The sequence below is a fragment of the Typha latifolia genome, chromosome 9, assembly GCF_019914945.1.
Source record: "Typha latifolia isolate L0001 chromosome 9, TyphaL0001v2, whole genome shotgun sequence".
NCBI lineage: Eukaryota > Viridiplantae > Streptophyta > Magnoliopsida > Poales > Typhaceae > Typha > Typha latifolia.
In genome coordinates, this window is record NC_133094.1 from 4,596,953 (window position 1) to 4,611,206 (window position 14,254).

Consider the following 14,254-nt stretch of genomic DNA (forward strand, 5'->3'; position numbering starts at 1 on the left):
ACGTCTGAGGTCATTAGTCTGTGTGCGCAACAAACATTCAGACAAATATCGTTCGCCAGGGCATATGTGGCGAGTTATCCTCACGATGTTTCTATCAACTATATGGGTGCCCGGTCTGGATGGATGTTGATACCCTAGCGGGTGGCGGGGTATGGTTATATTTGAGATACTCTTGCGGGTGGTGGAGTATGCTCTGAGCGTTCGGACATGATGTTGAGACCAAGTACCGGGTGTTGACTGTGCATAGTGGTCTAGTATGATGATATTATACCGAGATGTCAGTGATGATTGTGATGTTGAGAAATGCATATGATTTCATTATCATTTGGTTACCTGATTATCGAGTGATCAATATGCATCATATATGATTGCATTTGATATCATAGCATGGTCATGGTCGGTATGCATCTTGTGTCATATTTGAGAGAGAGTTATGACGATGGTATGATATGGAGAGTTATTTATACATTATCGAGGATTATATATATTTTATTAGTTATGACATGACATGTTATCTATTTTTTATTTATGTATTATTGAGGAACATTCATATACTCATTCATGACATGATGCTCTTTCTGATTTATATTATCCAGTACATGATTTACTCTCTGTTTGACATCACTGATTCAGGGTAAGGTCTATTCATTAAGTCTTTTGCTCATGACTCTCTTTATTTCTTTTCTAACCCCTTAGATATGTGGTACGTGATAGCGACTTGAGATATCTTTAGAAGATATTTTAGAGTGATGATGATGTGAGCTATAGATGCGAGACGGTATAGATGATAGTTAATATAGAAATTGAGTTGTACTAGTATTTGATATTTGTTCTCTTTTGTATTAGACGATAAATTGTATAATACAGATCGAATCATAGTATACTTTTATATTAGTCATTTTACTTGTATCTTGATGGTTTGTTGTGGCCTATGTGGATCTGCCCGGATTATGTAGTGGTTTAATGTATATTATTGTGGACGGGGACATTCATATGTTAACATATTTATTTGGTTAATAGTATGATTTATCTGTGATGGATTATGTGATCATGGATAGGTTAGCAGGTTTTATTTGATGATGCCATGATTATATGTGCACAAGAGAGTATCTGTGCGTGACGGGCCCCGCTCGGCTTGTCGCGTGCGCCGCGCGTGCCGTGTGAGCGCGTGGGCGTGCACGTGCCCGTGCCCGGCGGGGGCGTTACAATTCAGGTGGTATCAGAGCCTAGGTTTAAGGATGATTTGGCAAACCATCAAGTATAGTAGTTGTCGATTTGGTTTAAGATTACGCTAGTAGTCGATCTCGATAAGTTTGATATTAATTGGTTGCTAGGTTGTGATATTGAGATTATTATGTTTTGATACTCTAGCGATATTGATAGAAATAATTTGTGATATTGGAGCCTAATATTAGATATATAGACTTGCTCATACGTTGTGATAAAGTGTAGAAATTTATAAATGTGTGGAGATATGTATTTTGTACAGAAGGATTATTATTAGTAGATTCGAGGTTATTCTGAGTAGACATAACATATTTTTGGATTTTTGATCTTTTATGGATATATGTGAGATTAGGAGGTTGATATAAAAGATATATGAGAGACTATTCTGATTTTTATGAAAGTTATAATTATGGATGGTGGATGGATGAGTAAGACATATGATGAATTTGTATAGTGGAAAAGAAATTATGTGTTGTGATATAGGTGATTGTAGATTGTATACAGAAAAGAATTTTTTGGACGATTAGTATGATAAATTATGTTTGCAAGATACTTGTGTTAGTATGTATAAAATTTTGATTGTACCAACAAGATGGATGATTTAGTAGGGATATATTTGTCTAATAGTACCACTAGAGGATTAACGTCTTGTTTAAATCTTTGAGTTGATTTCTAAATAGGGTAATGGGTATAGGAAATATGGCATGGATACAGTTATTGGATTGTGACTGATGTTAGTAGTTTAGACATAAGGTATATAGTTTTGGGCGACATGATAGTAGGTTTAGTTTAGAAGTTCCTAATTGTGTGAATTTGAGTAGATGAAAAGAATGATAATGAACTGAATAATATAGGGTGATGATAGTTGTTAAGTTGATAGCCCCATAACATATGCTGTATGACAACGAAAATATATGTAGTCTATTAATTTAGTTTTGGGCTTTGATTTAGAGGATAATAATATTATAGCATGACGATCGTGTGTTTTAGGTGATGAAGTCTAGCTGTAAATATACATACTTTTTTTTTCATAATTATTAGGTGATATTAATGTTGTTATAGAATAATTTTTGATGATACTATAAGATTAAATTGTTCAATATAGGTGGTGGACTTTATAGAGGATGTGATAGAATATAAAGTTGGGACTATTAAAGAAATATGAGGTTTAAGTGAGTTAATTAGGAATGAGATATATTGGTATAGATGTTAAATTAAGATATTATGTATTTTGACATGTTAATTATTTCGATGATACTAATTGAAGAGATAACTTGATAGAGTTGTTCATAAAGCCTATATATATGATTATTTATTATGACTGATAGATGATTTGGAAGTTGAACTAATTGCTTCATAGGACAGCAATGAAAGGAATATAGAGGACTATGATATTTCATATACAGTGTATCGATGGATATTTATTATACTGCTAAATTGATGAACGGATAATGATGTATAGAGAAGTGATTATATTAGCATTTGTTTAACCGTTGGCTTACATGTTCGATTATTACTGGAGGTTATTGAGCGAGCCTTTTTAAATGATGAGATTGATCTTAATGATTGTAAAGACTTACAGGTTTACATTTAAGTCTTAAGATAAAAATACTTGATTGAGATATAATGATTTCATGATTAGTTCTATTATAGTTTGTGGAAATTTAATCTTTTAATAAATTGCAAAGTTAAGATTGCGAGAAGGTTGTTATCTATATTTTTGGATGTCTTCTAATTTATAGGAATCAGTTAGTGTCAGTTAGTTTATTAGTAGATCATAATAGCATTATTAATTCTGGAGATTAATCTTAGTAGCTTTAGTTCATGTATAATGATTTTATGGATTTGTCTAAGATGTGTTTATGTATTCTTAAAGATCAAGTATGATAGATTAGTAAATATTTGTGTGGCAATAGATTAATATTATGAACTAAATATTATATCTGTCAAGATATTGAAGAAATTATTGGATTACTTAGTAGAACTCAGTAGATAGTCTTTGGATTTGAATATCGATATCATTAAGTGATATTTTGGTGAATATACTAGTAGTGATAGTAATTAAATAGATAATGATCAAACTAGAATTATAGGAATCGAAGAATGAATAGTTTAGATACATAAGTGATTGATATAAAGATCATTATAAAGTTTATCATGTATGTTTCTTGAGATAGTTTGAATTTAACCTTTTAGATATTGCAGATTAAGAAGGAAGATAATGTTGAGAATCAGAAGAGGATATAAATTTCATTTGAGGTTGCATTAGAATTTACATTGATAGGTTGGATTTAGTGCACTGCATGCTATTTTTAAGAATGTATTATGAATACACGTTGATATTGTAGTCTTATATGGATAGCTGTGATTTCTTATATTAATTTATCTAGTAATTTGTATAATGGTTTAAACATATGAGCAATGCATTTTAAATAAGTGACTTTGTGCTATCGCCTAAATTTTTGAGAATTTCGAATGATGCTGAGTATGTTTATATAAGTGATAGTATTTGGCTAGAAAGAGAAGCATAAATTAAGTATTTCGAATGTTCTGGAGATAACTTGTATTTATTGTTCTACTTGGTATTAGTAATAGTATTGAGAGATAATCCATGGAGTATGTTTGGGACCAGAGTATATTTTCAGTAGATTAGAGATAATTTACTTAAACAGGTTGTATCGTATTATCATAAGTGATCATGGCTTTACAATGTTGTATTGCTGTAGTTAGCAGGAAAAGTAATAAATTTGGACAGCTTGAATATTTTGGAGTAGATTATGATTCAATTAATAGATGACAACACTTTTTATATTGTGGAATGAATATACGCTTTCCTGCATACCGGTGGTATTATTGATATTTATAGATAATGTATGATTACCTGACTGACATAGATCTAGAAATTTTAATTTTGTAAGGGAGTTATTTGTGGTGGTATAAGTTATAGATTTGAAAAAAGTGAGATTGCACGGTTGTCGATTTGATTAGAAGGTAGTAGAACTAGAAATATGGATTATCTTACAATAATACCAGCATGATATAAATTTCGGGGTTGAAATTTTCATAAGGGAGGAAGAAAAATGTAACAACCTATCCTTAAAATGTAACAACCCATGCAGCTGGGCTTAGCGTGGGGGTGCCATGCACCCCTAGCGTGGCCGTAGCCATCCGGCTGCAGCCAGTTGGCCGCGGCGGGTCCTAGCGCCGCCGCCAAACCCCCCCACCGCGTCTCTCTCTCCTTCTAAATATCTCTTTCTCTCTCTCTCCCTCTACCAGCGTCGGCCTGCGACCGCCGCCGCCTCTACTAATATGGTGAGCCCCCTTTTTCTCTCTCTCTCTCTCTCTCTCTCTCTCTCTCTCTCTCTCTCTCTCTCTCTCTCTCTCTCTCTTTCTCTTGCCCAAGATCGGGCTCGTCGAAGCTGAGCTGCCGGTGAGAGGCCGGCCGCTGGCTGGCCAGCAGCGACCGGTGCCCTCCTCGCCGGCCCGGGTCCGCAACTCCCTCCCTCACCTTCTCTCTTTCTTCTCTTCCTCTTCTTCTTCTTCTTCTTCTTCTTCTTCTTCTTCTTCTTCTTCTTCTTCTTCTTCTTCTTCTTCTTTCTTCTTATTTCTTATTTCTTCTTCCTTTCTCCTTTCTTTTCCCTCAGCTCCCCTCCTCTCTTCTTTTTCTTCTCTTTCTCCTCCCTCCTCCTCCTCCTCCTCCTCCTCCTTCTTCTGCTTTCTTTCTTTTTCTTCTTCCTTTTTTTTCTGCATAGTGTTGGGCTCGGCCCAGCACTGTAGCAGGCACTCGTGACATTGTTTTATTATCTACTTTATTTTATATTTATTTATTTATTTAATTAGGTATTACTTCCTTAATTAATGTAGATAAATTATTTAGAAATTAATTATTTTAATAATAATGTATATTCTTCAACATGATGATTATTAATTATAATTAGTATAATTAATGATTAACTAGGTTATAAACTATTATGCATAAATATAGGTAATACTTATTTTGATTTAACTATGTATTTATATTTCTATTAGATTAATAGATAGTGTTGTAAATTATAATTATTAGATTTATGTACTGATATTCATAATATATATAATTTAAGTAATCTTAACAATTTATTATATACTATCGTGTGTAGAATAAGATACTAGTCTTATTAATTAATTAATTATTTTGCATAATTAAGTAAATACTATATAACTTCTAATTAATCAAAATAGACTAAGAAATATAAATGTATTATAAATAGATCTTATCTATACTTATATCCCATTTATAATTGTTTAGCTTTTACTTTATAATTATATATTTAGAATACTAAATAAAAAGAAACGAACCTATATTATAACTAGCATTTTATAATAATAGTATGTCATAATATTTGAATCGTACCTATAATGTGAATTAGTTATGTACAAAGTAAAATAAGTGATTTTAAACCAAATAAACTTTTATATTCTACTTGAACTAATTTTAATTGGATAAACGACTAACTAATATTACTTGAATATTTTCAGATCCTGAACCCCCTTATTTGAGACCCCGTGGACTTTGCTAGCGATGAGTGTCACTCGGTTAACTAACGGACGTGAGAGATGTGTGGTTTGTGTCTTCTGATCAGACGGTGAGTAGTCTTATCCCATAGATGCCTTTATCAAATTAGGTTATATTATATATTAGAGATCTTGCCAATAGGTGAAAAATAGAGCTTGATTAGTGTTATATGCTAGATGTGTTATGTTATATGATGTATTAGTTGACATTTTTTGAAGTGTGTCTTTATCTTCGTCTTATATTTTAGTAGGTGACTTTGTGCTTCTATAATTATATATATACCACTATTGTGTATATGTAATAGTGAAAGCTTTTGATGATGTGTTATGGCCTTTGTGGAGCCCTACTAGGGTTATCTATACGTTGTTGATAGTCATACTTGAATTATTTTTTGTTTAGATATTGTGGATAAAATTATGATGTTGATACATATTTTTTATTATCGACAACTAACCAAGTTGCCAAGTTCCTTGCATGTGTTGTGTGGGCTCGTGTAATGCATATGTTTAAGATTTGGGTGTTACATTTTAGAGTGGTATTAGAGCCTAGGTTTGATAAGTATCCAGCATATCATTAAGATCATTTGTACATTATCACCTTGAGTCTAGAAAAGTATTGCTATTTTAGGATTACACAAGAGATAATTTTTAGAGTTTTGCTTAATCACTAATCAGTTTATGAATTTGACTATTTTCGCAGAAAGATGTCGCCCGGTCGCAGAGGTTCACAGTCTAGGGTGACCTCCACAGCTGAGGCCCCTACTGAGACCCTAGAAGTTTCTCCATCCATAGAGGAGTGTGATCCTATTTCACACCTCCTTGACAATCAAGAAAGACTTCTTGAGGAAATCCTATGGAGTAGAGGAGTTAGCATATTAGTAGAGAGTTCTAAGCCACTTCCTATAGTGGATATCACCTTAAATAAGTTTATGTAGTTAAACCCCGCAATTTATAGTGAAGGCGTTGATCCACTAGAGACCAGTGGATGATTATCGGATATAGAAAAAAATGTTAGATGCTCTAGGATGTAATGATCAGCAAAAGGTAGCCTTTGCTGTCTTTATGCTTAGGGTTGAGGCGGAACAATGGTGGAAAGGCACAAAAAAACTAATAAAATCAAGGATAGGAGATGCCGTCATCACTTGGGAGTTATTTCTTGATGGTATTAAGGATAGTTTTCCACATCTGCTAGCCAGAGCTTATCGTCTTCGCATCACAGCGTTGCCCCATCAAATTCCCCCTTTTTCTCTTTACTTGTCCTCAAATGAACTCCATAAGTATTTTGCACTAGATAACAATTCATCATTAGAAAATTTGAAAAACAAGGACATTTCATAAAATGATTAGTACCTGAGTTAGATTTCCTCTTGCTTGAGAGCTTCAAAGCTTTTGCTTTGCCCAGATTCTCCCTTGTGCATGGGTTAGATATCCTCAAGTAAGACATTTTTTCCACCACCACCATTTTCTCCTTTTCAGTCTCCATATTAGATAGTTTGATTGATGTCCTAGAGAATTCACACACACACACACACACACACACACATATATATATTCCCTTTTTTTGTTTGTCTTCTACCATATTCTCTCTTTGTGCCATCTCCTTAGATATCTTTGGCCTCCCCCTTATCTTCCTTATTTACATCCTCTATTACCCAAACACTCTGTATATATATATATACTTATTTATTCCTTTCATTTTCCTAGTAGAACATTTACCAGGACTCATTCTGACATTCCCCCCTAATCTTTTCTAGTTTTTGTTACTGCTCTGATCAAACCCTTGTGTAGTCATTTCCTAATCCATGTATAAGCCTTGCTTTTTGTTGCTTCTGAATTGATCCTTCTATTTCACAGTTCACCTCAAAAACCATCCTTTCAATCATGACAATAATTTTGATAGAGATATCTACGACATCTTTCAACATCACTTGCAAGAATGCTGATTTTAAATTGTGTCTTTCTACTTGTTCTTTCATCAACTATCACCAATAACCCAGATGATTCTATTATTTTCAGAAAGTGAATGCAATTCCAATATTATAAGGGTATACCTAATAGATCAATCTATATTGTTTCTCTTCTGCAAAGCATCTTTAGATCTTCTCTCCACGGGATTCATTACTTCTTCCATTCTTTGTACTAAAGGAAAGTCCACCATTCGTGTCCCTAATCTCACAGCTTACCCAGCACCAACTCTAAATTTTTATTAGAGATTTGATCATTCTTCACCGGCACCAGCACACACTGCTTCTCTATCTCATCTCCTTTGAAGCACTAAGCATCACCAATGAACCCTCTAGCAAAGGGTTCCTCTCCTCTATCTTGTGCAACTTGCAAAATCATGAACGATGCCCAAACTTTTCACACTTGTAGCAAAAATTAATGTTATTCCGGGAATAATAAATTTTAATAAGAGCTCTTTAAGTTACTTAGTAATAACCCAGATAAAGAAAAAGCTTTTGCTGGTATGCTAAATTATAAGGTTGAAAGGCTATCTATAAAATATTTGGGGTTGCCTCTGTATGATAGTAAGTTTAAAAAATAGGATTAGTGAGTAGTGACCGGTGATTGAAAAAGTTGGAAAGTTATTTTCTCTCTAGGGTAGAATTGTAGTGATTAACTCAGTGTTGAATTCTATTCCACCATATTATTTTTCCTTCTTCGCATGGCAAGGTATTAGTGAGAGAAAAAAATGTTCTTTATTGAATTGAGAAAAGGTGGTGAAATGGGCGTAGTTGATTTGCAGGATATGAACATGGCTTTACTTGCTGAGTGGGGGTGGGGGCTGTTAAATTCTAACAATTGGTTATGAGTTGAGGTGCTGATGCAGAGATATTAAAAAATAAATAAAAACTGAATAAAGTGGAGATTAATTAGGAGAGTGTAGTCTGATCATCAAATTTCCAAACTTGTTTAAGATTATTCTTGACGAGTAATCTGAGAAGTCAACCAAATCTTTGCAAATCTTAGTTTGTCGCGCACGAAACCCAAAATGAATCGGGTTGATTAATAATAGAAGTGAATCCAATAAAAGCAACTCACGTGTCTTGGACGAACCACAGAGGAACTGGGACATACCATACCATGCATGATACCACCCTCTTCACTATAAAAACACTTCAACACTCCGTCTTCTCTCCCCCACCTAGATCATACTCCTCTCCTCTCCTCTCCTCTCCTCGTAATAGAAGACGAATTTTGGAGCTTCTACTACGTACGAGTAAGATGGCAGGTTGGGCTTCTCTCTCTTTCGCAATCATAATACTGATGATGAATTGCTGCTCTTTCGGCTCCGCGGCAAGGCCGTTCATTGGATTTCCTCTCCCACCTTCCAACCAAGTGACGTCGCCGCCGATTGATACTATATTTCCTATGCTACCGAAGGGATTTAATCCTCCTTCTTTGCCTTCAAACCAAGTGCCGCCGTCGCCGTTCGGTACTCGATTTCCCATGCTGCCAAAGGGATTTAATCCTCCCTCCTCCCCTTCAAACGAAGTGATACGGTGGCCGCCGCCGCCACCTGATGCTCGATTTCCTATGCTTCCAAAGGGATTTAATCCTCCCTCCTCGCCTTCAAACGAAGTGATACGGTGGCCGCCGCCGCCACCTGATGCTCGATTTCCTATGCTTCCAAAGGGTTTTAATCCTCCCTCCTTGCCTTCGAACCGAGTGATGCAGTCGCCGCCGCCGCCGCCTGACACTGAATTTCCTATGCTGCCGAAGGGATTTAATCCTCCCTCCTCCCCTTCAAACGAAGTGATACGGTGGCCGCCGCCGCCACCTGATGCTCGATTTCCTATGCTTCCAAAGGGTTTTAATCCTCCCTCCTTGCCTTCGAACCGAGTGATGCAGTCGCCGCCGCCGCCGCCTGACACTGAATTTCCTATGCTGCCGAAGGGATTTAATCCTCCCTCCTCCCCTTCAAACGAAGTGATACGGTGGCCGCCGCCGCCGCCTGATGCTCGATTTCCTATGCTTCCAAAGGGATTCAATCCTCCCTCCTCGCCTTCAAATCAAGTGATGAAGTCGCCGCCACCGCCGCCTGATGCTCGATTTCCTATGCTTCCAAAGGGATTTAATCCTCCCTCCTTGCCTTCAAATCAAGTGATGAAGTCGCCGCCACCGCCGCCTGATGCTCGATTTCCTATGCTTCCAAAGGGATTTAATCCTCCCTCCCTGCCTTCAAACCAAGTGATGAAGTCGCCGCCGCCTGATGCTCGATTTCCTCTGTTCGAGACTTCAAATTAGGTGCTGCAGCCGCCGCCACCGCCGTTCAATGTTATGACTTACGTTCTCAAGATTACGTGATAAAAGTGACAGTAGTAGTGGTATTTCTTTTTTATTTTATTTTAATGTACTATTAGTATTAAGAGAGAAATAAAGGCGGTGCCTTTTATTTTGATCTCTATTCTAGCACGCGCGCGAGAGCGAGCGAATGAGCGAGGTAAATCCCAAATTGGTTGGTTGTCTCTACACGTGGCAGATCCTAGACTTCACGCCCTGCGAGTACCTCTTCCATTCCAAAACCATTGATAGTCTAATAAAAAAAATCCAGTACATCTTACATTCAAAGAAAAATGCCATCGCCGGCATGAGATAACTCCACCTATCCAGTAAGAACATTTCATCTCGCCATAAAGATCGAAAAAAAATGAAAGAAATGTGAATATTTATGGCATCAAAGAATGCCTCGTTCACCATTGTAAACCATGAGAATGGCTGCTTCAATTACGGGGCTTCGATGGTGTTGGAGAAGAAGGCGGTTTAAGATCGTCGTACTGCATCAACGAAATTAGAGAAAAGGTTTAAATGCATCTGAAATGCAAGACCCCAATATTGACAAGCTATGCTTTGTAACTAGTTTCATTCTATCAGATGAAGTATCTTCATGTAAAACATGCCTTATACACTTCTAGCGCATTTGAACACTAACTAGCAGATGATATGTATAGACAATCACATACATTATTCCATTAATTTAAGGCATTAAGAGAATCTGAGTTTGAGGGGTTCGTACATTTGGGTATGGAGATGATGATCGTCTTTGAGGTGCGAGTTTTGCTTCTGGAACAGTTTCAGTATGTTTAACGTAACCATTCTCTTTCTTTAGACTGTCCGGCTGGATGCTTGGAGAAGCCAGTGCTTGTCCATTTCCAGTGTCTTCCCTGACATTAATCTCTGAAAGGGCTGCTTTCAGTCTCTCCTCTTTTCTTGGATAAACATGCACAGATGGAGGAAGACACCTTTCTTGAATTGCCTAGATAAGAACAAGAAAGGAACCATTAGCGAAAAGATATACATTTATACAAGGAGGACTAAATGTAAATATGTTAAAATATAAAATACAAAAATCACCGTTCTTTAATAGTTTTAAACTTTTAGATAAGTTAATATGGTATTAGAGCTAGAAGTTATAAGTTTAAATCATGTCATGTTCATGCTTGCCTGAAAAATATATAATGCAGCCAATTTAAATTAAAATCACTTCTTAAGCCCATCAAAATATTTTAGCTTAGAAGTGAAGGAAAGAGTTGAATATAAAATATAAAAACCTTCATTCTCTAATAACTTAAACTTTTAGAACAATTGGTGAATTAAAAAAAAAGGCACTATATCAAAAGCCTGTGTTGGATTTACTACATAAATGTAGCAAAGGTGTGATCGTGGTTGGCTTTTGTGTGAATATCATAAATTTTTTATTCTAGATAATCCACATTGAGATCTATAGGAGTATAGGATAAGTGCATCCAGCAACAGATTAGTCAATATATCATCTGAATTCTGAAATAACTAATTAAGTGCAAGGGGAAAAAGAGGAACTAACCTGCCATCCATCCTTGCCTCTGAGTCCGCCTTTGATTGCATATGCCTCTTTAAAACCATTCTTGTACAATAGTTCAGCCACTTTCAAAGAATCACCATCAAAGCTACCTTACACGCAGAATTAAACTCAGCAATGACTAGCAATCACAAGCTTAAACAATGAATATCCAGAAAAGGCCATTTCATTAATATATGTATAGAAGGGGCAAATGAAAGTCCCTAAAACAACTGCATCTGTGGTTAAGGAAACCTAATCCTTCATCTCCCTATAGAACTGTCAATAGAAAGAAAGAAGAAGAAGAAGAAGAAGAAGGTTTCCAGATTATGAGGCAACCTGAAGGAGAGCTCTATTGTCTGCATAACATATCATCTAAGAAACATGGAGAACTTTCAAAGAAAAACAAGCCAAGTATGATGTGTTACATGTCTCACTACAAAAATATTCAGATAGTCACTTAATTATTCCTTGATATGGAACAAGATGTATAATATTTTTCATTTATGTTTGTTTAAGTCCTACTTTTTTCGTGTCAGACAAATTTGACAGATAAGCCTTTCTTAGGATGTAGGTGATTTAGTAAAGTGCCTTAAGATCAGTATCTCCCTTCTTGGTGTCTCTAAAGAAATGAGCTAGAGCTGCAACCACCTGTGGGTGGGAAGAAAATTCAGAAATGATCTATGCACACAATTATGGAGAAGAAGTGAAAGTACCTTTTCTACCTAGAATGAAGAAACATAGGCGCTTCTTGGTTTTGAAGAAGTATATAACTAATACACAAGCAATAAATTAATTTTGAGATCGGAGAATGGGTTGTTTGGTTAAACATGAGTCACGGACAATGAAATTCAACTAGTACCAAAGCACTTTAAGAAATTCAGTTTGTAGGGAACAAAGCACTATTAATCTGTGTAATCTTTTTCCGTAAAGAACATATGGTCACATACTCTTCAAACATAATAGTTCATCATATATGTCTGCTCTCTTTCATGATGCTTAAGTTATTCTTTAAGTAGCGTCGGTTATGCAGCACTGCATCTCTCTCTCTTCCCGTCTAAATTTTCAATTATTTTCCTGCCAAAATGATAGTCCTCTGCTTTCTTTCATATTTACTTTTGGAGGTTAAATGTTTACCCTTTAAACTATATAACTTATTCATATGAATTTTTCAATGATACTTGTGATAATAGAAGAATACAATTGTCGAAAATGACTAAGGGAAAAAGGGAAGACACCTTTAATTAGGCATCCGAAGCTCAGGTGTTCATAAAAGTAACAAATGACCATACTATTTATTAAGAAACTACAGAAATTGCATAAATCTATTTAGTAAGAAACTACAAAAATATCAAAAATAATTATCATGAAGGGAAAAAAGAAATAATCTCATAGAAGTACCAACCATATGAGAGATATGCAATCAATACTGTTCTTAATCATCTAACTAGATCCTCAATAGAAGTAACAAAATTTCAAAATATTTAGTTACTTAGAATTCCACACGACGTATAATTTTCTTGAATTCATCAATGTTTAATTCTTTCCTGATAATTTATAGAACTGTACAGCAGAATATTCTTAAAAACTCACTTGTCAAGGACACAGATGATGGTGTTGGCAGGATCTCCATAGTTCTTCAAGATCTCCTTAACGAATCCCTTCTCTTCTCCTTCGGAAAACTCCACCTGAAGCACATTTTTATTAAAAACCTTCAAATCGGGAGGGGCCATGAACATAACACTTTGCTTCCTCCTAATATCTAGAAGCTGCGCTTCCGGCATATCCTTGAGCTTCCTGAAAGCATCAATTGCAGTGATGGGCTTATACTTCTTCAGATACTCTTGGGTCAGTGGAATCACCACAAGCCAAATAAATGCGATTCCGGGGACAAAGAACGGGTTCCGGGTAAAGAAATCGTCGATTGAAGCAAGGATGGTCTCTAAATTTATCTTCTGAGATACCTGCTCAGTCTCAGCCGCAGAGGAAGGGAAAGGGAGAAAAATGGCGGCCATTTCGAGGGAAAATATGAGATGGGTAGCTATAAAACCAGAGAAAGATGTCGCCTTTTTGGTCGGAACAGGAAGGTTTGGAGAATTTACGACTTGGGTAGCGGAACTTTTGAAGAACGATGAGATTTTTCGTGTAGAGAGGTGGTTTCGGGTAAGATTTAGAAGATGGGTACGTGAGATTTTTGGAGGAGAAGGATGAGAGAGAGGATTGGATTTGGGAACGAAGTGGTGCCCATGGATGAGAGCCATTGGAGGAGCGAGCGAGAGAGGGAGGGAGGGAGAGAGAGAGAGTTATCCAGTCTCTATATCCGGGCAAGCGTGCGAGTCACTTGAAAGGACATGAAGTCGGCGCAGTGTTAGTTATGTAGTTGCCGAATTCATTACAAAATGACTTTTTTGTTTGGGACATAAATAGCTAAAAAATAATGGAAAAGCTTATTTTTTATCTGGCGATGCTCTAAGCCTCTAACAAGGATACTTTAAATGTCAGCTAAAAGTATGATACATGTGAAGGTGGCATGTCTTATTGTCTTAATAATAAGTTTAATTTGTAGTTATAACGCCAACACCGATTATTTAGAAAAGAACACTAGAATAGAAATTAAAATAAAAAAGCACCTCCTTTATTTCTCTCGTAATACTAGTA

The 14,254-nt window shown here is 36.0% G+C and overlaps 1 protein-coding gene across 2 annotated transcripts; it reads right to left on the reverse strand.

Moving 5' to 3' along the window:
• Positions 1-10,291: 10,291 nt before the first annotated feature.
• LOC140794635 (rhodanese-like domain-containing protein 4A, chloroplastic) lies at positions 10,292-13,896 on the reverse strand. Of its 2 annotated transcripts, none has more exons than XM_073146739.1 (4): positions 13,190-13,896; positions 11,603-11,705; positions 10,796-11,035; positions 10,292-10,556 (listed from the first exon to the last, which is right to left on the reverse strand). In XM_073146739.1, exons 1-4 carry the CDS (start codon positions 13,855-13,857, stop codon positions 10,503-10,505), a joined length of 1,065 nt encoding a protein of 354 aa, XP_073002840.1. In that variant the 5' UTR covers positions 13,858-13,896; the 3' UTR covers positions 10,292-10,502. The 2 variants fall into 2 exon arrangements, with proteins under 2 accessions (XP_073002840.1, XP_073002841.1); XM_073146740.1 differs by having other exon boundaries at positions 11,603-11,709; positions 13,190-13,882.
• Between the last annotated feature and the right edge of the window lie 358 nt (positions 13,897-14,254).

What these genes read in the sequence shown, in the direction of transcription:
- LOC140794635 (XM_073146739.1), bottom strand. Translation starts at nt 13,857, where the DNA reads ATGGCTCTCATCCATGGGCACCACTTCGTTCCCAAATCCAATCCTCTC. An exon ending in ATCATCTGTGTCCTTGACAA is followed by an intron (nt 11,706 to 13,189) that starts GTGAGTTTTTAA and finishes CGTGTAAGGTAG; the next exon opens with CTTTGATGGTGATTCTTTGA. An exon ending in CATCATCTCCATACCCAAAT is followed by an intron (nt 10,557 to 10,795) that starts GTACGAACCCCT and finishes TCGTTGATGCAG; the next exon opens with TACGACGATCTTAAACCGCC.